The following is a 21009-nucleotide window of genomic DNA, read 5'->3' as shown; positions in this document are numbered from 1 at the left end:
GCCCAAAAATGTGCCATGTGATTGGCATCTAGCTCTTTGATACAAAGTGCAACCAAGCTTTGTTTCAGAGAAGTGTGTGTGCCGCCAGGAGCAATGTAGCATCTGCTGTCAGGGTAAGTGACGATTCTTCCGACCAATCAACCGTCTGCAGTGTTGTAGTTCCACCTTCCAAGAGCGGATCGGTTCAGTCTGGCACCCATACGAAAGGGTCCCAAAAAGTGGGACGGCTCGTCTTGGTTATTTGGGGATCTGTCCCGGGATAAGTCAGTGGAAACGCCACAAAATGCGCACTGTACAGAGACAAACCGAAATGGTCTGCTTGGTGGAAACATGGCTTATGAGTGTTATCCATTCTCCTACCGTATTAGTATTCTCCCATAGATCCCCGGTTTTAAGCCCAGACCTCTTTTTGGGTCCCTTATGGAAAAATGACATACTTAAATTGAAAAAAGTATAACCCTGCATTCATATGGCCCATTTTATCACAATAAAGGGAACGCTTGCAAAATTTGTTCAGGGTGTCAGTATTAGTATTTATGACATTGGCTCAGAGTAATAAGTCAAGTATTTTTATGAATTTTGTTGGGGAAAGACCTTAAAGTCCCCCAATTGGGCTGTTGTAAAGATGTGACTTTTAGCCAGGTGTATTTGTTTTGGAAATAAAATTCTTTGTTCATGACAACTTTTTACTGTAAACAACGTGACAGGGTGAGGTATTTATCAGTTCAATTAAGTACTGCTGTTGTTTGAAACGAAATCTATGGTAAAGACTTTGTTTGGGAACCACAGAGAGAAAGATCCTCAAACTTCAAGTCTGAATTTAGTCAGTTTAGCAGAGCAGAGGTTGAACACTGAGAGAAAAAACATTGTTTATGTTAGAGTCATACAGCCAGTAGGTAACATTCACTTAGCACCTCCTCTTGCTCCAAACATAAGAAAGTTTGGTAATCTTGTGAAGCCTCCAGCATCTTTAAAAAATCATAAAGTTTTTCCATTATGAGTAAAATGATTTAATATATTCTATAACCACTTCAACAAGCCACAGAAAATGACTCTACAGTACACTTTGGGATGGATCATTTAATGTGTGAAACCAGCAGCAGGGTCTGTGATGTCACCCATTGATTTCTAAACCCGGTTTTGTGCGATAATAGAAATGCTGACTCGACCCTGACTCTCAGTCTTCAAAGCAAGAGGCAGCTACCAGCCACAACAACACAGTTTAAACAAAATCATTTGACATTTCTACAGATTTCATTCAACATAAAACTGTATTTTTATCTTAATTTTTTTCACTTTCCCAACCAATATAATAGAATAAAATAACTTCTCAAAGCCTCACTCTTCCCACTGTTGTGCCTGCTTTAATGGTTTGTAATTTTTTCTAGTGTGTTGATTTAGAAAAGGGCAGCAACCATAAAGCCCTGCCCAACATTTGTTTCACAGAGAAACTCAGACAGAAGTGCATCATTTCCTCGTATTGACCCCAGCAGGGTTTGGTTCATTACATCATCACATCTGAATGCTTGAATGCTTTGAACTCAGCTTCTACATTGTAAACAAGGGACTGAAGGCAAAGTGTTATTAATTTGACCCAAGTCTGTGTGATTTAAAGATGACGCCATTGGTGTCATTTTTAGGAAGTTTAAATTTTTTTTTTCACATTCAAGCTCTAAAAGAAATTAAACATTTTTGGTATTTAATGTTTTCTCTATTGTAATGTGTTGTTGATGCTTGTTTGTAAGAACTAGACACAAGTGAGGTTTATAACAACTTTTCCAAAAACTATGGACACAGAGTAAAATGCAAAATTTCAACTGAACATGATACAGTGAGTCAAAACAACAGATAACATGTTAAAAGTGAAAAATACAATTTGTCTTAAAAAATTGTAATAAAGAAGGCACATCTTACAACAAATTAGGTTATTGAGGAAGCTGAGCCTTTAAAAGTAAATGAGTAAGCGGCTCAACTTTCTGTGTGAGAATAAGTGAGAAAACATTTTGAATTAAAACAAAAGGTGTTTTGAGAAAATTTACAAAGAATTACAGAAATGCATTATCTCCAGCACATAAAATGAGACAGAATTTGTGTTCCAAACTCCAGATACTGGACCCCCAGGCATTCACAATGTTGTTAAAAGAAGACTTAACACAACACAATAAAAAAACTGCCCTGTCTTAACTTTTTTACAATATGTTTTCAGCATCAAGTTTAAGAAAGAATATATTTTTAACAATTGATGTGTTGTCTTTGCATTTTATATGATAATGAAAATGATTTGGAAACGATTAAACCTTTGCATAACAGCATGGCGCACTTAGCCTGGATAGGTGCTCTACTGGCTCTTACAAAGTTGTGATGTGCCATTCGCAAACGATCTGGATCTAAATCCTGATTCTTTGAAGAGAAAAACAGGAAGTGTTTTTGTTGTTGTTGTTTTTTGTCTCTCTTTTTTCAGTAAAACCACGTGCTATTGGCATAGACTGTATGATATTCTATAACAACCAATCAACATTGCTGACTCATAAAGCAGGCTTTGAGCCTCCTTACTAACAGTTATAGGGCACCAGACTTGACATTCATATGAGCTGAGTCACTGATTGGGTAAACTCACAATCTTAATATCTGTGCAACCACTAAGTAGGGAAAACCCCCCCATACAGTGTGATGTTGGGGGAATCAGCTATTTCAGACCCAGTCAGTCTTTTGAACAAGGCTGTAAATGTGTTAATGCAGCCAAAGTCAGTTTTATGACCCAGTGTCTATGTGGTTTCCAGTCTCTCTGCAGCCAGCCTCAAGCAAACACTTAGTGAACTGCAGCTCTTCTCACCTTCACATCGGCTTCATTTGAAAACTTGATGTTGCCCCTTTGGTTATTAGTCAAACATGACATACTCAGTAGGCTCCACAAACGATATGCACAGGCACATTAGAACTGTAAATCCATCAGTTCAATTATTAAAAAAGGACAAACGGATAAATATTATATACGAACAAGCAGAGACTGTTTGAGTCCTGTTTCTTGTACTTCTAACTAAATTTTATAGTGGTCTATAACATGTTTATATAGGTTTCATATACTAGTCATAAATTGGACACAAACCATTTTGTTAATAAATGAAATCAAGCAACTATATAAAAAAAAAAAAAAAATCCAAGAGCCATTTAGGAGCCGAAACAGCCGACTCCCTAAAAAGAGCCGTAACTCCCTTCACAGTTACCGAGAAAGGGAGGTTCCGTTTCGCTAGAAAACATAAACCACGCCCACCAACTTCCGTGAAAACGTTGTAGCAGTCAAAATCTCAGGGCAGCGTCGCTCTGAGTCATTCCTCTTGGTCCAAGTGGGTTTGGTGAGTTAAATTGATATTTTACTAACGGTTCGGCCCCAAAACAACCGAAAATAAAACAGGTGTGATGCTAACGAGGCTCAAACGGTGTTAGAAACCCGAGCCAACTGACAGCTAGCTAGCTTGCTAACTTAGCCTGCCAGCAGGAGCCAGTTAATTTTCACAAAATGTATACATACGCGAATTATGAGTTAATTCTGTCTCAAGTTTGACTGCTGGGTGACATTTGTGAATCATATCGTGTCTTTCGGCATCACTAAAGTCTAAATTAGAACTAGTTTTAAGCTTTGTGTTATGAGTTTCACCGAGGCGAGTAACCGCCCACAGGGTGTTTCTTTTTTTGCTGTAGAATTAACGTACCTGATAGCTAAGGTAATATAATCTTCGTTTTGAGATCTCATGTTTGTATTTATTTGCATTAAACATATGCCGAATTGATTAGACTTAAATTATCGGTCAGACAGGTTTTGAGGTTTCGCAAGATGTTTCTTTATAGAGCCGTGTCGGGATGATCTGTGGGTTTTGATGGATTTTGAATGGAGTTTGGTGTTGGAATACGAAGTGCGTTGCTCCTGAGACAAACCCATCATCACATTGCGTCCGTTTGAGATTTAAATTTGACATTAGTACTATGTTGCTCTTTTTCGACATGAAATGGATGTTATGCTCCTATTATTATGTGTCTAAAAAGTAGCTTTAAAGGAACTCACTGTTATCAAATGATCTGATTGTCTTTCTTTAATTTGTGTTTGTGTACAACAGAAATGGCACATTGACTTCAACCAGACTTGCAAGGTTCCACCATGACTGTCAAATGTTTCCTTTTACTCAGCAGTCTTGGCCTTGTTCTTACAGCTCAAGGTGAGTGCCAGATGGGATAAGCTGGTGACATCAATGCGATTACACACAAGCCGGTGTTTGGTCTTTAACTATCTGATTTGTTTACCATTACAGCTCAAGACTGTGGCAGCCCTCCTTTACAGCCCAATATGAATTTAAGAGACAGTGACTATTCCTTGACACAATTTCCAGACGGGACCAGAGTTGGGTATACCTGTGCTATTGGCTACATTTCTGCAGGAGGGTCACCAACCATTGTTTGCACTTCTGGGACTTGGAGTAGTTTGGCGCTGAAATGCGAGAGTGAATAAAATGAATTTCTACTACCTAATCTTTAATTTGAGCTTTCTTTTTGATTAATGAAGAACTATCCTGTTTTTAGTGATACATTGTTATTTATAATGTTGATGATTTGTTTTTTATTTTCAAGGGAAAAACTGTGGCTCAGCTGGGGAGGTGCTGAATGGCGAAGTCCAATACCCTCAAGAGGGCACTGAGTTTGGAGATTCAGCTGTGGTTGTTTGCAACACTGGGTTAGTAACAAAATGCTGACTCACAGGGTTTGTTTTCCCATTTTAACTTAAAATCTGTACAGCTGAGATATTTCCCATCAAATTGTCTTCTACATTTTTCTCTCACAAGGTTCCGACTGGTTGGTAGAAGTACACTCAATTGTGGAGACAAAGGTTGGATGGGCCGGTTGCCTGAGTGTGAAGGTTGGTCATTTCCTTTTTTTTAAAGGGGACATATCATGCTGATCGCTGATTTAATACTTACATATAATATAATAAATTTGAAAACAGGACCTTTCACCCCCTGAATTTTCAAAACATGAGATATTGTATTTTTTCTGATATCCTAGAACGAGATTTGATGCCTCTGAAAATAGGTCATTGCCATTTGGCCGTGAGATTTCTACCTTCGTGACGACACGAGGATCCTTTCTTTTTATTGGAGTAATCTGATAAAGCAGCTCCTCCTCTGTGATGTCAGTTAGTCACACAACCGCCACCGAGGGATACACCCACCAAGAGCCGAGTACCCCCCACAGATGCTGGATGCAGGGACTCTGCTCTGCTGAGCAGCTCGGCTTTACATACTGAATTAGCAGTTAAAACACTGTAGTTTTAGCAGACATCGTAATACTTGTGAGACTGTGATATTTGCATGCTTGTTCTGACATGCACTGTGAACCTGGACCACAATAATGCTGCGGTAATAACATAGTGACGAACTGGCAGTAGAGGCGATCTTCAGACTACACTTTCAGCATGATGGATAAAACAGACAGAGAAAAGTGAAGGAGCAGGATGGAGCCCTGTTATAGAAATAGTTTATTGGTGAAGTCTGCCTATATTTCCACATATAAACTCTACATGTTACAGTACGGGTTTGACTCACCACACTGAAGCGTCCTGAGAAGATCTGTGTCGAGGTGGATTTTCTTCCTCCTGAGCTGCAGAACCGTCCAGGTCTGACTCGGGGTCCGATACAAAAGGACGTAACCTACACTCTGCCATTTTATTAGTGCTATCAATGCCTTACGGTGAAGTTTTGGCAAACAGCAAACTCGCTCGGTCTGCTCCATTCAATGTGACAATTTTGTAAATACTGCCATGCTGCAAAAACCGCCCCCTGGCTCTACCCCCTCCGCCCCTCTGATAGAACTGACCAATCAGAGCACAAAGGGCTGTGACGTTGCGAGGTTACTGGAGGTCATTCTCCAAACGGAGCATTTCAACAAGATCTTCAGAATGGCCTAAAATGAGGATATTGAGAATGCTATTGTGGGGCAATGAAGGAACTAAATGACTTGTACTGAGGGCAGAAATGCTTTACAGGCATCCTAGTCTGGCTTAGTGAAAAGGAGAAACAAGCATGATATGTCCCCTTTAACTACATGGAATAACACAGTGAGAACCTTTGTCTATTTTATCTTAAACCTGTGTACTTTTTTGCTGTGCAGTGGTATCTTGTGACCCACCAGACCCAATTGAAGGCGGCACATACCGTGACGTAAAAGATTCTTACGAATACAGAGAAGTTATTCGTTACACCTGTCAGAAGGATCTTACCCTCATGGGATCCTCAACTCTCACATGTTCAGAAGATGGAGTTTTCACACCTGATCCTCCAACATGTAGCAGTAAGGGTCTTGTGTTTTTCCCAAAGCTATAAGCTGACTCTGGACTGTTCATTTGCGTCGTTGCATCGACTTTAATTCAGTTATTTCTCTTCTGCAGGACATGAGTGTGACAAACCGAACATTGATAATGCTCAGCGACTTGGAGGCTACAAACCAACGTATAAGTACAAGGACACAGTGAGACACCAGTGTAACTCTGGATATAAGATGATTGGGGAAAGCACATCTGTATGTGAATTGGATGGATGGACCCCTAAACTCATGACATGTGAAGGTAAGTCAAATAAACTCCCTAATGTGTTTTATCAAGACAGGATTTCTCACTAATCTAGGTGCCATCACATCCTCTTTTTTAACACATTTTTTCCACTGACTGGTTACATTTGATTGTGAAGCCTAACATATTGCACTAATAGCTCTGTTATTTGATAGTGTCTTCACTTTTTTTGTCTTTCTCATGAATTTCCTACTAATTTCCTGCTGTTAGCTAAGCTTACTGGCTACTGATCAACCAATTTTAGTCTGTCAATGGTTAATGGTGATAAAGAGTTGGTCAGCTAATGGCAGATCTTATGGTGCTGATCCTGCCTTGTTGTTGATATTTTGCTGTTATGAAATACAGTTATTAAAAAGCTAACAAATAAGAAAACAGCATTGATGAACTCAAAGATTTTGACAGAAAAATATTTTATCTCAGAAAGTATCACAACAAGGGACGTCGGCATTGCTGTCCAACAATCTGTAGGTCATGGAAGAAGTGATGCATCGCCTCGATGAACATCTTTGAAAAGCAACACAAAAACAATCCTGCACTTTTTATTTAGCCAGCATCCACAGTCCTTGGCTTTTAGAGCATGGAGCATGAAGTGGTTGAAGAAACGACAACTTTGATCAGAGATTAATTTCCCCTCCTTTGGTGCTTATTCCATCTTTTTCTTCATCTGTCATTTCAGCTAAAAACTGCTCCAAACCTGCTGGGGGATCTGACATGAGTTTAGAGGACACAGAGGGTGTTTCCCAAATATTCCTTCATGGTTCCAGTGCTACTTTTGTCTGTAACAATGGTTATGAGCCTACAGGAGGATCTGCAGTCATTAAATGCACTGCCGGGGCTTGGAGTGTTTTGATGCTGAAATGCAAACGTGAATATTTGAACTTTCTATTACCTTAGACATGACTATAAGCTCTTTTGTCAAAGTATTAAATTGGCAAGTCTACAGGCGAGAGTTGGTAATAGAAACTACAAATTTGATTGAAGGAAAACTTCCTCTTCTGTGGTGCTTATCCCTCTTTTTCTTTCCAGCTAAGAGCTGCTCCAAACCTGTTGGGGGATCCAACATGACTTTGGATAAAGACAGTGTTTCCCAAGTGTATCCTCATCATTCCAGCGCTACTTTTGTCTGTAACAAGGGTTATGAGCCTGAAAGTGGATCTCGAGTCATTAAGTGTACTACTGGGGTTTGGAGTCTTTTGACGCTGAAATGCAAAAGTAAATATTTGAACTTTCTGTTACCCTTCTCATGATTTTGAGCTCCATCTAATCCACATATAAATGCTCTACTAGCTCAGGGACTGGTGGTATCTGGAGGCCATTGTTTTCTAATGATTGTGCAGTCTCTCCTTTGTGTTGTACAAATGATAAATAGTTCAACGTTTAGATAATAATAACAGTGATTTTGCTCCTTTTTTACAGAAACTGACGAAGAGGGCACAGGCGGAGAAGGAGGTAGAGTCTGTGTGAATGTTTCTGTACACTGTTCATGTCATGTTTTAAAGGTCCCATATTCTGCTCCTTATTTGCAGTTTAATATGGATCATTAATGTCTTCATGAAATGGTAGTAACATGTTTTGGTCCAAAAAGGCAATAAATCAAGCACAGCAGCATTGTTTCCAGGCTCTCATAGCCCCTCTGTTCTGAATGCTCTGATTTAGTGGGCGTGGCCTTCATATGTAAATGAGCCACCGCTGATACCGCCCCGCTCTTCTACGTCACTGAGAGCGGCGCCACAAGCTCCGAGTGCACAATGTTTAGAAAACAGCGAAGCTCACATTTGCCGTAACATTACAGGCTAAAACAACAGGCTAACCGCAGCTAAAGTTGGCATCCTGAAGCTAACACAGAGACAGGGGGACACTGAAGATTTTTAAAATTCTGTAGTGTGAGCCAGGCTTTAGTCTTGTCTTTTTCAGAGGTGGGAAGCTTGTGCATGGAACTATGTGGTTGTTTACAGCCAAAAACAGCCACACTCCTCACCCCGTTGCTGGAGAGATTTCTCTCCAGCAACGGGGAGAGGAGTGGGCGGGTGAGGGGGTTCAGGGGTATTTGCTCCGGTGGACCAATCAGGTCAGACTTGACCTGAATATTCAGGACATCGTCAAACCTCGGAAATTCCAAACAGCTCGTTTTAGGTCAGGATTTTACATTCACAAGCACCACTAAGTACAGGTTTTGTCATTAAATATCACATTTTGTGGGCTGGGAGGAAAACCAAAGACCCACAAATTTCACTAAAAGACTTAATAAAGTGATTTTTGCATAAAATGGGACCTTTAAGAATTGTAGGCACATACAGTCAGGTCCATAAATATTGGGACACTGGCACAATTCAATTGTGATGTTGTACAGAGCTAGAATGCTGAAAATTGTGTCAGTGTCCAAATATTTATGGACCTGACTGTGTTTTTATCACATGAAATTACCCAGATTTCTGCATGAATTTGTTATACGTTGTATTCTGATCTTCATCAAAGTCACAACAATAGACAAAAACAGTCTGCTTAAACTAACAACTCACTAACAGTTATATGTTTTTATGGAACATATTCAAAACATGTGATTGTGAACATCAAATGTGCAGTACTCATTTGGACAGCAGTGGATTTCTCGGTTGTATCCCCTCCCTGAACTCCAGTCCTTATTCTACTGTTTTGTTCAACTTTTGAATAATAATAACACAGTGATTTTTCTCCTTTTGAACAGGAACCGACAAAGAAGGCACAGATGGAGAAGAAGGTAGAGTCAATGTGAATGTTTTTGTACACTGTGTTCATATAATGATTTAAGACTTACAGGCACATACAGTCAGGTCTATTAATACTTGGGCATTGGCATAATGAATGCTAAAAAATATGTCAGTGTCCAAATATTTATGGACCTGACTCTATTTTAATTACATGGAATTTTCTGGATTTCTGCATGAATTTGATATAAGTTGTGTTCTGATCATCAAAGTTTCATGGTTTCATTTTGCCAGTAGTGCTGTGGAACACCCACAAGCCAAGTTCTTGCTCAATAAGATTTTCTTGCATTGCACTGAATCACTGCACTTCTTGGGTGTATTGTTTTCTTCTTGGAGTTAAAAGGAGGAAATATCTGATTATACTACAACCTGTTTGACACACTTTTCCCACTCTTTTATTTTGCAGGAAACAGTGGAAATAACACTGGTCGTAATGTTGGGATTGGTGTTGGAGCTAGTAAGTTTTCACTTCATCTTTTAATAACTATAGAATGATAGCATGTTCACTGTGAAATATGCATTTCTTAAGACTCTGGTGTTTGTCTTTACTGTGGTAATACAAAATTAACAAATAAAGGTTCATTTAAAGGTCATGTGAAGAATTTTTAACTGGCTTTAATACAGTTTGAAAATAACACTGATGACCCTGTATGACCAACTAAGTCCAATAACACAGCAGCAAGATTCTACTTCTTTATGTTCTGCTTTTATAATTGTTCTGACGATCACACAGAAGATTTTCACAACTAACATTTACAAGTCCACAAAATGTCTTAAAAAGTCTCATTTCGACAGGTCTCACATTTCAAAAAGCACTCTGAAATACGCCTGAAAACATTCTAAAATTTACTTAATTTAACGTGTTAGGATTTCTTCACTAGTATTTCTAGTCTTTATAGCTTTTATGTTAGCTGTGCTTTTATTTTTGGTGATGACACACCACTACCAGTTGATAGTATGCCTTTATTTTGAAAGCAAACAGTATGGTTTTACCCCCTCAAGTTTGGACGATTTGGTCATAGGTGTTGCTGACTTAATGTGGTGTGGTAAAGTGCCAAACACGCCAGCGCTTCTTTTGAGTCAGGTTTTATCACCTACCAGTTTACGTCACCTGCAGCCAGAGCTAAAATTAACAGGAGCAAACATTTTAGGATATATTGTTCTGTTATTGTTTGCTAAAAAATGTAATGCTAGCATACTTTGATGTATTTTGTGGTGGAGGGTAGCTATCAAATCAACTGTACTCTTCAAATTTAAAGTACAATTACTCTGCTCGGGACTATCTTTAAGCTGTATCCTTAATTTCCACCTTATCTGGGAACATTAAAGGCTGCCCAAGCAAAATCTTTGGTTAGGTGTGTCTAAAGGTTTTAAGAAGTCTTAAATTTTATTTTAAATATGTGAGAACCCCGGTTTGCTCCAAGTTGTCAGAAGAAGCAAGATGTTTTTGGTTTTTTTTTGCTAGAAAATTCTTCGATGGAAGCCCGTCTCAGCCCAAAAGGAAATAAAACTAATGGGACCTGCCCTTGGGTGGAAAAAAAACTCATAGTTCTCATATTGTTCTCTCTTTATCTCATTTTATTTCTCATTTCTCATTTTATTTCTCATTTCTCATTTTATTTGACTCATCTCATTCCAAGTTTTCATCTCATAATTTTTCATTTGGTTTTCTCATTTCTCATTCAATTCAACTTACCTCATTACAACTTTTTATCTCATAATTTCTTATTTGTTTTTCATTTCTTATTTTATATTGACTTATTTCATCATCAGTTTTTATCATTATTCCCATTTGTTTTCTCATTTCTCATTTTATTTTGAATTATTTCATAATTGCAAGTTTTTATCTCTTAATTACAATTTATTTCATAATTTTAATTAACTGTCACAGAATTGAGTCTATGAATCTCATATTATCAACTTTTACTCTTCAACTTTTATCATGTTTTATACTTTTATCATAATTTAAATGAAATATCTCATAATTGCAATGTTTTATCTCATAAATGTAAACTTATAATTTTATGGATTAAGCATCACATAATTTCAATGTGATCATTTTTTTATTTTTTTTTCTCATTATTTTATTATGAATTTTTTTCTATTTTTTCATTTTTTTTATCTCATAACTTGGATTTAGGATGTCATATTTTTAATTTAAACACAATTTTAACTCTATAGCTCATCATTTTTTAGTTATCATAGTTCTCTGACTTTGATCTCATTATTTTGATGTAGTATCTTATTAATCTACTTGGTGTCTTACTTCATACTCCACCTAAAATTGGCCTTTATATTCAAAACGGGCTTCCATATCCTACCTTTATTCAGGACCAAGTCAGAAAAGACATGAGCAGTTTTTGCTCTGACCTCAGGGGGCGCCAAAATAATCACAAACCAATATTTTCTCTCAGGAGCTTTCAGGCCAACCTCTTTTTAAAGAAAGCTCTTCCAACAAGAAGCAATCATAAAAATGATTTTGCTGTAATAATTTCTTCACAGAAACGTTTCGGATTACCAGTGTCAACTTTTTCTGTGACAGTGTTTTTGAGCCTGTTCACAGCTCTGAATCTGAAGGGATTAAGGCCTATCATCTCATCTTGTTTTAATTTAGTATTTTACTTTTTACATAATCTCCATTTTTCATTAAAGCTGCCGGCTGTGCTGCTGCTGCTGGTGGAGGAATGTATTACAAGAAAAAGAAAAAAGAAGGGTAAAATGTTATTTTATTTAACTCTGCAGCCTAACCCAACGCTTTGCTTGATTCCTCTGTGGCCTCTTCACCTTTCCTCTACGTAACAATGCTTTTCATGACTCCTGCATCTTTACACTTTGGGCTTTGTGACTGTAAATGTTGTGTTTGAGCTGTGTCCTTTCTTTAGGACCTTTGAGTATGGCGTCTCTCTTTTGCACACGGTTGATGTTGTCATATTTTGACGCTGTGATAACTCTCAAAGCACTCTCCTACACCGACTTATCAGTCCCTTGGTTACAGAGCTGGGCCTGAAGGTGGTTTGAATGTGTCAACAAACATTGATATGTGGTGGCAACACGAGTAGGAGTTGTTATGGATGCTCTTGGTTTTCAGTTTTAAGGAATGTAAATTTAAAAGTATGTGAGTCTTTAAACTCAAGAGCAATACCTATTTCTTTCAAGTTTTTCACTTTTATTGCAAAATGTCTGGTTTGCCAGACTTTCCCACGGCACTGACAGAGTTAGAGCTGTTGAAAATATAATAAATGCAGCAATCAGCTGACCCAGAGGAAGGAAATGTTGATCTGCCATACATAGGGGGGGATTTTCCAGCCACTATTTGCTTTAACTAACTTTGTATTTTTAATACATGAATGCTCAAAAAGAAGTCAGGGATATACTGCCTGTCTTTTTTAAGAATTAGTTAATTCTCTTTTTAAAGAGACTTTGTATCTCAAAAGTTTGTTTATATTCCATCATTTCTACTTTTTGCCTCTTAATTTTAAACGTACTATCTCAGTTTTTTGGGATTTCATAACTTCAACCTTTTGTCTAATAATTCCCCTATTGTTATTGTTTACTTTACACTAAATATCTCAATATCTCATAATACACAAAAGCTTGAAAAGAAGTCAGGGATCATAATTTCTATTTTTTTATCTCATAATTTAAACCAATCTTATATAGGGATGGGTACCTTTCACATTTGAAACGGTATGGTACCAATACCCAGTACCTGGCAATGAATACAGTACCAATTTTCGGTACTTTTTTGTGTCTTTGTGTTAAAAAATATAAGTTTATTTAATAATTAAACATTTATTTATTTTCAAATTAACGTGTTTATTCTTCAATATAGTACCTTGACACGCTGTGTTCATGTCCAGCATGGAAAATTGCCTATTCTTCCACTCTCTCACAGTCACAAGGATACATTTAGGTACCTAAACATGGTACTTTTTGATTTTACATAAATCGGTACCTGGTACTTTTGACAGAATATGGTTGGTACCTATAAAAGTACCTTAATTTTGCATCTCTTAATTTAAACTTTCAACTTTGTGTTTTTGATGGATGAATACTTAAAAGAAGTTTGGCTCATTATCCTTATAATTTGGTCTGAGCAGCTCATAATTTGGATTTAGTGTCTCAAATGTTTATCTTTTTATTTCCTAATTTCTGACTTCCTTCCTCTTAATTTTAATGTAGTATCTTGTCCTATTTTTTAATCAAATTATTTTGACTTTTAATCTTACAATTTTGGGATTTTTTTTACTCATAACCTGGATTTAGTAATTCATAAGTTTGACCTAGTATCTCTTAATTCCAATTTAATCTCATCATATTTTTTTTTTCAATCAACCATGTGTTTTTTAAATAAATAAATTCTTCAAAAAGAAGTCAAAAATCATGGCTTATTTTAGCAGAGGAAGATAAGAAGTAGAGTGGTCAGTAGAAATATTGACAGTGAAAAGTTGCAGACAGACTTCATGTCTTACCCCTGTTCAATACAACTTTTAGCTGCAGTCCTTTAATGTACAGATAGACACACAAGTTTCTCTGGTGCTGTGCTTGTAAAATTCATGAATAGAAACAAAAAACACCTTTATTGAAACCAGAATCTTTAGAGCTCCCCTGGTGGCTAGTTGCAGTAAAGCTGTTAAAGCCTGTCACCTGTCTAAGAAATTAGTGAACAGAAGGAAATGATTGAAGCACGTTGTCCACATATGATCCATAACTGCACAATATGTGTGGGTTAACTGCAGACTTTTTCTGCATGAAAAGGCCCTTGAAGTTTCAGTTTTTCTGTTTATTTTTATCTTCATATAAGAGGAAGTTGTGGTTTTACAAAGTTTGACACATTCAGAAGCCATTTCTGAAGAAACATTTTAGTTTTCCAGAGCGTGAGTGTTGTAAATTTGGAGACTTGATGACTCTGCTACACCACTCCTTAGTAAGAGTCCAAACCAAACTGACAAGTTCTTCAACCTATCAGTTTTCAGCTGTAAACATTCAGTCACCCTCATTGTGAAATAAACAGAGACCAGCCAATGATCAAAATATGACAACAGTGTGTTCAGCCGTGTAAATCTCTCCGCAGAAAACAGCAATGTTTCGTGAAAAATCCTTGTTCTGTACTGCTGATGTGAACGTTGCTTGATCTTTTTCCTCTTTCAGCGCCAGGTTTTGGAAGTAGCAGGCTTCAAGACAGAAAATCTAATCACTGTTTTCATCACACATATCCACATGTAATAACAGCCTTCAGCCTTCTGTTTGACTGTGAGGTGATGGTTTGATTTATGCTTTCAGATATGACTTTTATGTCAAAGAAACACTATGATAATCTGAATATTTCAGCAGGAAGAGCAAGAAAGATAGTGAAACAAGATCTGGTGTGTATGGGAGTGGTTTTCTTGGTCGCCGGTGGTGTGTGTGTGTTTTTTTCCACTTCCTTAGAGAGGTGGTGTTATGCTTCCGCTCATATTTTACAAAAAGATTTTAAGCCAAGTGTTGGTTGTCGCTGCTTTGCTTTGGCTAACTGTATGTTAGAGTACTCTGCTCTGAACTGCATGTTCAAGAAGTCCCGAGAACAGTGTGAGATTTGATAAATTGGTGACATCACAGATTGGTGGAAGAAAGGGACCGCTTTTCTTACTTTTCTGCTTGGGATTTTTGTCTCTTCTCAAGCTTTCCATCTTGGGTTAGGTGTCAAAACATACAGTGTAATTTCCCTTTTAAATGTAGAAATACAGGTTGACTCAATATAAACAACCTTGTAGCATTGCAACAGCGAAGGAGGATCCTAGAATGCAAAAAAAAGAGTCTTAAAAAGAGAAGTTGAAATCAGGGTTTTTCAAAGACGCCCGCCTGAAAACGAGCATAATGCCGCCTCTTTGAGCTCCTCTTGCTTCCCGTCTGCTCAATCAACCGCACCGTTAGCAGTAACATTGATAAGTGGTTATTGGATTGCAGCTTTCAGAAAGGCACCCGTGAAAATGGGACAGAAGAAGATGAAGGAGAGCCCGTGCAACTCGATAGGTAAGGACATGGTGAACAAGCACATTCAAACTCTTTGACAGCACTTCAGAAGCTCTCAGCATGTTCACGCAGCACGGCTGTGATGATTATTAACATCTGAAGGTGATGTCTCCTCCTCCTTTCATGGTGTTAGGGATCCTTCCCAACCTGCTGGACAACTTCCTGCAAGTCTCACCTCTCCACAGGAGTTTATAACTTCTGTCAAACTGACTGAGATTTTTCTTTCTGCTCTGTTTTGTCTCGCAGTAAGCATAGCAGTCCTGTTTGTCCAACACTACTGGATGTGAAAACGTCTGCATAAGAAGAGGATCATCACAGGACTGGTCTTTGAATGTACCTGTGCAGTCCATGTGGATAGTGCAGGTTTTCCAAACCACTTGGTAACTATTGAGTCATCTTAGCTTCCGCTTTAAGGGGTTTCTCTGGTTAGTTGAGAAGAACCAGCACTTAGGTCACCCAGACTTCTTTCATTTACTCCTTAGCTCAGTAAAGTGATGTTTCATATGCCTTAAAACCCCTTGGAAACATCACAGCAGTTTTTTTTGTATTGATCTTGTAAATATGAAGGAGTGAGATTTCATTTGTGAGTGGTATAAACTTGCACTATTGCACACAGTTCAGCTCAGCACGGCCAATATCACTGTTATTCCGATTGCAAACAAAATCAGTAGAGACTATTTTCATCTTTCAGTTTAATAACCCATGATGCTCCTGGTGGAGAAATCAGCTTATACATTAACCTTCCACTGTAACAAAATAAGCAGCTGGGTCTGAGAAACAACCCAAACATGGTGCCTGGACACGAGGCATGTTTGATATACCTTAATGAAGAAACTGTCTTAGTTTGTGTGTGTGTCAGTCTTTGTGGCTTTCATGTAAATGCATAAACATTAACAAACATTAGATTCATCTTGGAGCTTCATGTTTGTGCTAAATTAAAAAGTGACATTTTTGGGGGCTTTAATGCCTTTGATAGTAAAGAGGAAGGCAGTGGATGGAGTAGGAAACAGGGCAAGAGTGAGGAAAGAGGCCACAGGCGCGATTCACTGTAACAAATGTTATTTTTGTGTCAATCTAAATTATTGGACATCTTATTTTCACAGTTTCACAGTTTTAGTTTCAGGTGGAGCATAAATCAAAGTATTATGATCTGGATTTTTTTGGCTGTTACATAAAGTTGTGTAGACTGATCTGAGATCATTGCACTGGCTTGGCTTCTAGAGTTTTAATTTATTGTACTAGAATGTGACGGAAGATCTCAAACAGTTTTTTTTGTATTGTTAAGAGGCAGGGGTAAATTCTGCTTCCATTTCAGCTTAAACTTTTGTAATCAAAATATGAATTAAAACGATACCAAACAACGAACTGTGTGTTCTCAATGAGCTTTTATCCAGAGTTTCCTGTTAGTTCAGTCTCTTTGACTGAAGTTAACAACTTGAAAAGATTGACATAAGAGAGCATTGAAATCTACACTTTCACATCATTTAAACATATAAATAGTATCCAAATTAAAACAGTGTTTGAATGCTGTTCCATAATGTCACTGAACATGCAAAGTTTGTGAAAATGTGAGAGAAGTGTTATGTATAGTTTTGGGTACAGCTGGAGATTGGAGTCACCTGACTACACATATGCAGAAAAATGTCACATTTAGATATAAAATCAAGAGTTTTTCACCTTAATGTGAAAATAAATGACTGAAGCTTTAAACCACTCCCAATGCATTTGAAAAACAGTGATAAGTCTCTGTGTCCAACATGTTGGATCACAGTGCCACCCGGTGGATGTGACGCAGAACTACAACACTGTTGAACTAATTCCTGCAACTCTAATTCCCTAAAGTGCATTTAGAAGTAATTTTTCAACTAGACTCCAAATAAAAACACTGCACTCTAACCTGACTAAGCTTTTTTTTAAACCCTGGTATACACAGCACATTTATTTAGCTGTGAGACTCAAACTGTTCAATTTTAAAGACAGAGTAATTAAACATTGTGGCATTTGCTTTAGTCTGTGATTTCTAGACTGTCAAATCTCCTCTAAGAGCTCACGTGTTATTTAATGAATCAAGATATAAAAGCCACACCTTAGCTGCAGAATCCTCCGTACGGCACGACGAGAACTGTCCTTCACTGTAACCGATTTCAAATGGTGCTAGAAACAGAAGCAGACTCTGAACACCAAAAGAAATCAGTCAACCTTGGAAGAGGACAAAGAGCCTGACGGGTGGTTTGCTGCTTCAGGTGAAGAGGTCTCTGTCTGTCTCTCACTTCCTGTGGCTCTTTGCAGCTGTTTGCTGGTGAAACACACTTCCCACCCCAAGAACACTGATTTCAAATGGTGCTAGATAGATGACATTACTCTAAGCCACCATCTGAAACCAGCTTCCAAAGGGGGAACTTCTGATAGCGGTATCCTCCTGTGCCACGACAAATTCTAGACCCCAAAAAAGATAATGTAAGAATTAACAGCAGGAAAATATAAACAAGATGAAGCAATTTTACATAAAAGTACAGTTGTGGGCAAAAGTTTTGAGAATGGGACAGATTTTGTTTTTTACAAAGTTAATTTTTCATGGCAGGGAACAACTTTGCAGTCAACCGCAATTCATCAAATCACTCATCCTAATCTAGGGGTTGACACCATGAGAACTGACACCAAAAGAACTGAGGCAACAAACTTTGTTAAAAACAAAATTTGGGCCAATCTCAAAACTGTAGACTTAATACAACCTGACAATAATTATTTTTTTTCTGGCTGTGTACAGAAAGAGTCTGTTGATACCAAAACAAAACACAGAGGTTATGGCTATTCATAATGCACACAAAACTGTGTTTAAATTTTCAGTTGAATTTTCCCTGTGCAAAGAAAATTTGCCTGAAATATGAGAGAAAAAGTTTTGATCTTAACCAGAACAAATTGATCTGAGCTGGTCTGTCAGTCTTTGTGTCTTTATTTCAGCGCGCAAAATGAAAAAAACAAACCCCCCAAAAAATAAAACATAACACCAATGTAGGAGCCCAATTGTTTTTCATCTAAAACACTTATGGACTAATAAGGTGTTACAGAACAGATATTGTGCTCAAGATTGGCTGTATAAATACTTTCTGTCATGTAAACTTGATGTGGTAGTTAGCCGTGTCCTGGCTGTGAAGCTGATTCACTAAAGAAGTTGTTTCCATTGATCTGATTTCTGCATTTAATCTGATTCAACATGTTAACTCCAATGGTAAGAAGCCTGGGGAGCTTTGGTGTGGTTTTGTGGTCAAAGCTCAGCGTACAGAAGCTTTAATCTGTGGTTCTCGCCACATTTCCTGTCTTTCTTCAGCTGCCTGGTGTAATATCTAATCTAATCTAATAAATGCAAAAATGCCTGAAAGGACAGTGAGGCTTGGAAGAGCTTTGTATTTGTTATGGAGAACATAAAAAAATAGTTAGCTTGTATGACCTGAAAATGCTAAATCTGAATATACAGAATGAGTCATTTAGAGATGCTATGAGGAGGATCTGTTTTGATTGCACTCCCTCGCCACCTTGTGGCCCGGAGTCTCTGCACACTGTCGTAAATTACTTTTAGTGAGGCCTGTGTTTGTTTTGGAATTAAATGGAGATCAGATAAAAAAATGTGTTTGTTCAAGACAACTTTTTACTAAATACAACACACGGAGGTCAGATATTTATCAGTACAGTTGTGTAGCGCAACGGTTTGAAACGTGACATCAAGCAAACATTGTAGCAGCAGGGTATATGTTAGCTCACTGCTTCGACGTATCTGTAGGCTAACGTGACAACAAGTAAACACTGTCAGTTTGTAAGTAGTTTAGCAGCCGTATATAATTAGCGCAGTTGGCAGCCTGGTGCTCTAAGATATGTCTGTAATGTGTAACGTTAGTACATCCTGGTAATGTCCTGCCAGTCATCTACCAAGCAGAGTGATACAGCATGAGCTAAAGGCTAATTAGCCTTTAGTTCATGCTGTATCACTCTTCTGTTTAGCTTTCCTCTGCTCTTCTGTTCTTTTTCTATCTGACAGTAAGGCTCCACTGTCCACCATCACTAAAAAATTAATCATAGAAATTGTTTTTAGCAGAGAAAAACTCAGATCTCTGTGTTTTATCTCTTCTCTCTACTAAACTCCGTCAGCCGGCATGGTGTTGTCATAGAGACTTAGACGTGCTGCAGATTAATCCAGTCCTGGATGACCCAAACTGGAAGCTAAGAAGTAGCAATTTAGAATAACCTGTAACCAGCAATATGGGTGCTGATAATCTCATTTTGAAGTGTGGATTACGATCAGGAGTATATCTAGAAGGGAGACTTTTTCAAGATAACTTTCGATCTCCTCACAGCCCCTTTAAGTTTTTAGATTTTTCAGAAAAAGGCAAAATCCTCTGATTTGTATTCATCGTCACGTCATTGTCACAGAAAACTGGGTTATTGCACTTTTGGTTGTAATTTTTTTTACTAAAAAAGTAACACCAAAGTCAGAGAAACATACATCGTATCCGCTCAGAAATCTCTAATACTTGTTTTTCTTTTGGTGTGTAATGTTTACTAACAGGGACAGTGTGCCAAAGTTAAAATATACAGCAATATTTATCATTCAGACTGTAAATCAAAATGCTCCCCCTGTGCGTGGCGCCTTTTTGGTCAAGAAGCTCCTGTGATGCAGGATTAGTGAGATCCTCTATTGGTCAAGTTTTTACCATCAAAGATATGTATCCAAACAAATTCCTTCATGCACATTAAAGGTGTTAAGAGCAGTATCTGGAAATGCTATTGTTTTAATGGGATAAAGACTCTGTTTCCCATGAGCCGTAGCACTCATGGTTGTGAGGATGCGACTATTAACAAGGCATGCATTTGTTTTGGAGAGAAGAAATGCAACAACAATCAAACTTTGTAAACTTAGTTTGCAGCGTAGTTTAATAGCCAGCTTTGTGTCACAGCCCAGTGCTCTGAGACAAGTCTGTAACGTTAGTGAATCCTGGTTAGCTATGTCCTGTCAGTCATCTACCAATCAGAGCTAACGTAACCTCACTCTTCATTTTATTGATAGACTCTCAAGTTCTTACAGACCACTGCAGAATAACTGCTGACTGTGGGTTGGAATGAACATGTGTTAGCCTTTAGCTCGCGCTCAATCACTCTTCTGTTTAGCTTTTTCTCTGCTCTCCTATCCTTTTTCTGTCTGACAATTAGGCTCCTGTGTCCACCATTGCTACACAATAATTTCAAGAAATCCTTTTGAGCAGAGAAAAACACAGATCCCTCTTCTCACTGCTAGCGAGATGTCCATGGCTTAATCCGGAGCTGGGAACCTGAGAAATAGCGTTTTAAAATGACCGATTTTGGCACAGAGAAACTCATTTTAAAGTGTGTCTTGCGATAAATGAGACCTTTGTCATTCAACCAGTCCATTTTGCACTCACAAGAGGAAAAAAAAATAGTTTGTCACTAGTTTGTCCATTCTATGTTACTGTAGAAAAATGGTGGAAAAACATGGCAGCCTACATGTTAATATGAAAAGCTTGTACTAATTCAACAAAAACATAAGGATTTTCTTACTCAGGTGATTATTGACTAATTTAAACACATTTACAAACATTATGTCCTATTTCTACCAAGTCTGCTCTATTA

General features: G+C 37.9%; 1 protein-coding gene across 5 annotated transcripts; it reads left to right on the top strand.

Moving 5' to 3' along the window:
* Nucleotides 1-3227: 3227 nt before the first annotated feature.
* Nucleotides 3228-16760, top strand: rca2.1 (regulator of complement activation group 2 gene 1). 5 transcript variants are annotated; one of them, XM_074681422.1, is made up of 15 exons: nucleotides 3228-3353; nucleotides 4113-4211; nucleotides 4305-4493; nucleotides 4621-4723; nucleotides 4833-4906; nucleotides 6157-6336; nucleotides 6434-6610; nucleotides 7290-7478; nucleotides 7640-7825; nucleotides 8030-8062; nucleotides 9318-9350; nucleotides 9764-9814; nucleotides 12010-12070; nucleotides 15304-15369; nucleotides 15616-16760. In XM_074681422.1, the coding sequence occupies exons 2-15, from the start codon at nucleotides 4154-4156 to the stop codon at nucleotides 15668-15670; spliced, it is 1455 nt and encodes a 484-aa protein (XP_074537523.1). In that variant the 5' UTR covers nucleotides 3228-3353; nucleotides 4113-4153; the 3' UTR covers nucleotides 15671-16760. The 5 variants fall into 5 exon arrangements, with proteins under 5 accessions (XP_074537523.1, XP_074537524.1, XP_074537526.1 ...); XM_074681423.1 differs by lacking the exon at nucleotides 15304-15369 and having other exon boundaries at nucleotides 15616-16756; XM_074681425.1 differs by lacking the exon at nucleotides 7290-7478 and having other exon boundaries at nucleotides 15616-16751.
* Nucleotides 16761-21009: the final 4249 nt, after the last annotated feature.

The sequence above is a fragment of the Halichoeres trimaculatus genome, unplaced genomic scaffold (assembly GCF_033239565.1).
Source record: "Halichoeres trimaculatus isolate MK-OKI-2021-1 unplaced genomic scaffold, fHalTri1.1 fHalTri1_scaffold_11, whole genome shotgun sequence".
NCBI lineage: Eukaryota > Metazoa > Chordata > Actinopteri > Labriformes > Labridae > Halichoeres > Halichoeres trimaculatus.
This window is presented reverse-complemented; position numbering and strand designations above follow the sequence as displayed.

Coding starts and splice junctions, on each gene's coding strand:
- rca2.1 (XM_074681422.1), top strand. CDS start 4,154: ATGACTGTCAAATGTTTCCTTTTACTCAGCAGTCTTGGCCTTGTTCTT. Junction 4,494..4,620: donor TTTGGCGCTGAAATGCGAGA/GTGAATAAAATG, acceptor TTTATTTTCAAG/GGAAAAACTGTGGCTCAGCT. Junction 15,370..15,615: donor GAGCCCGTGCAACTCGATAG/GTAAGGACATGG, acceptor TTTGTCTCGCAG/TAAGCATAGCAGTCCTGTTT.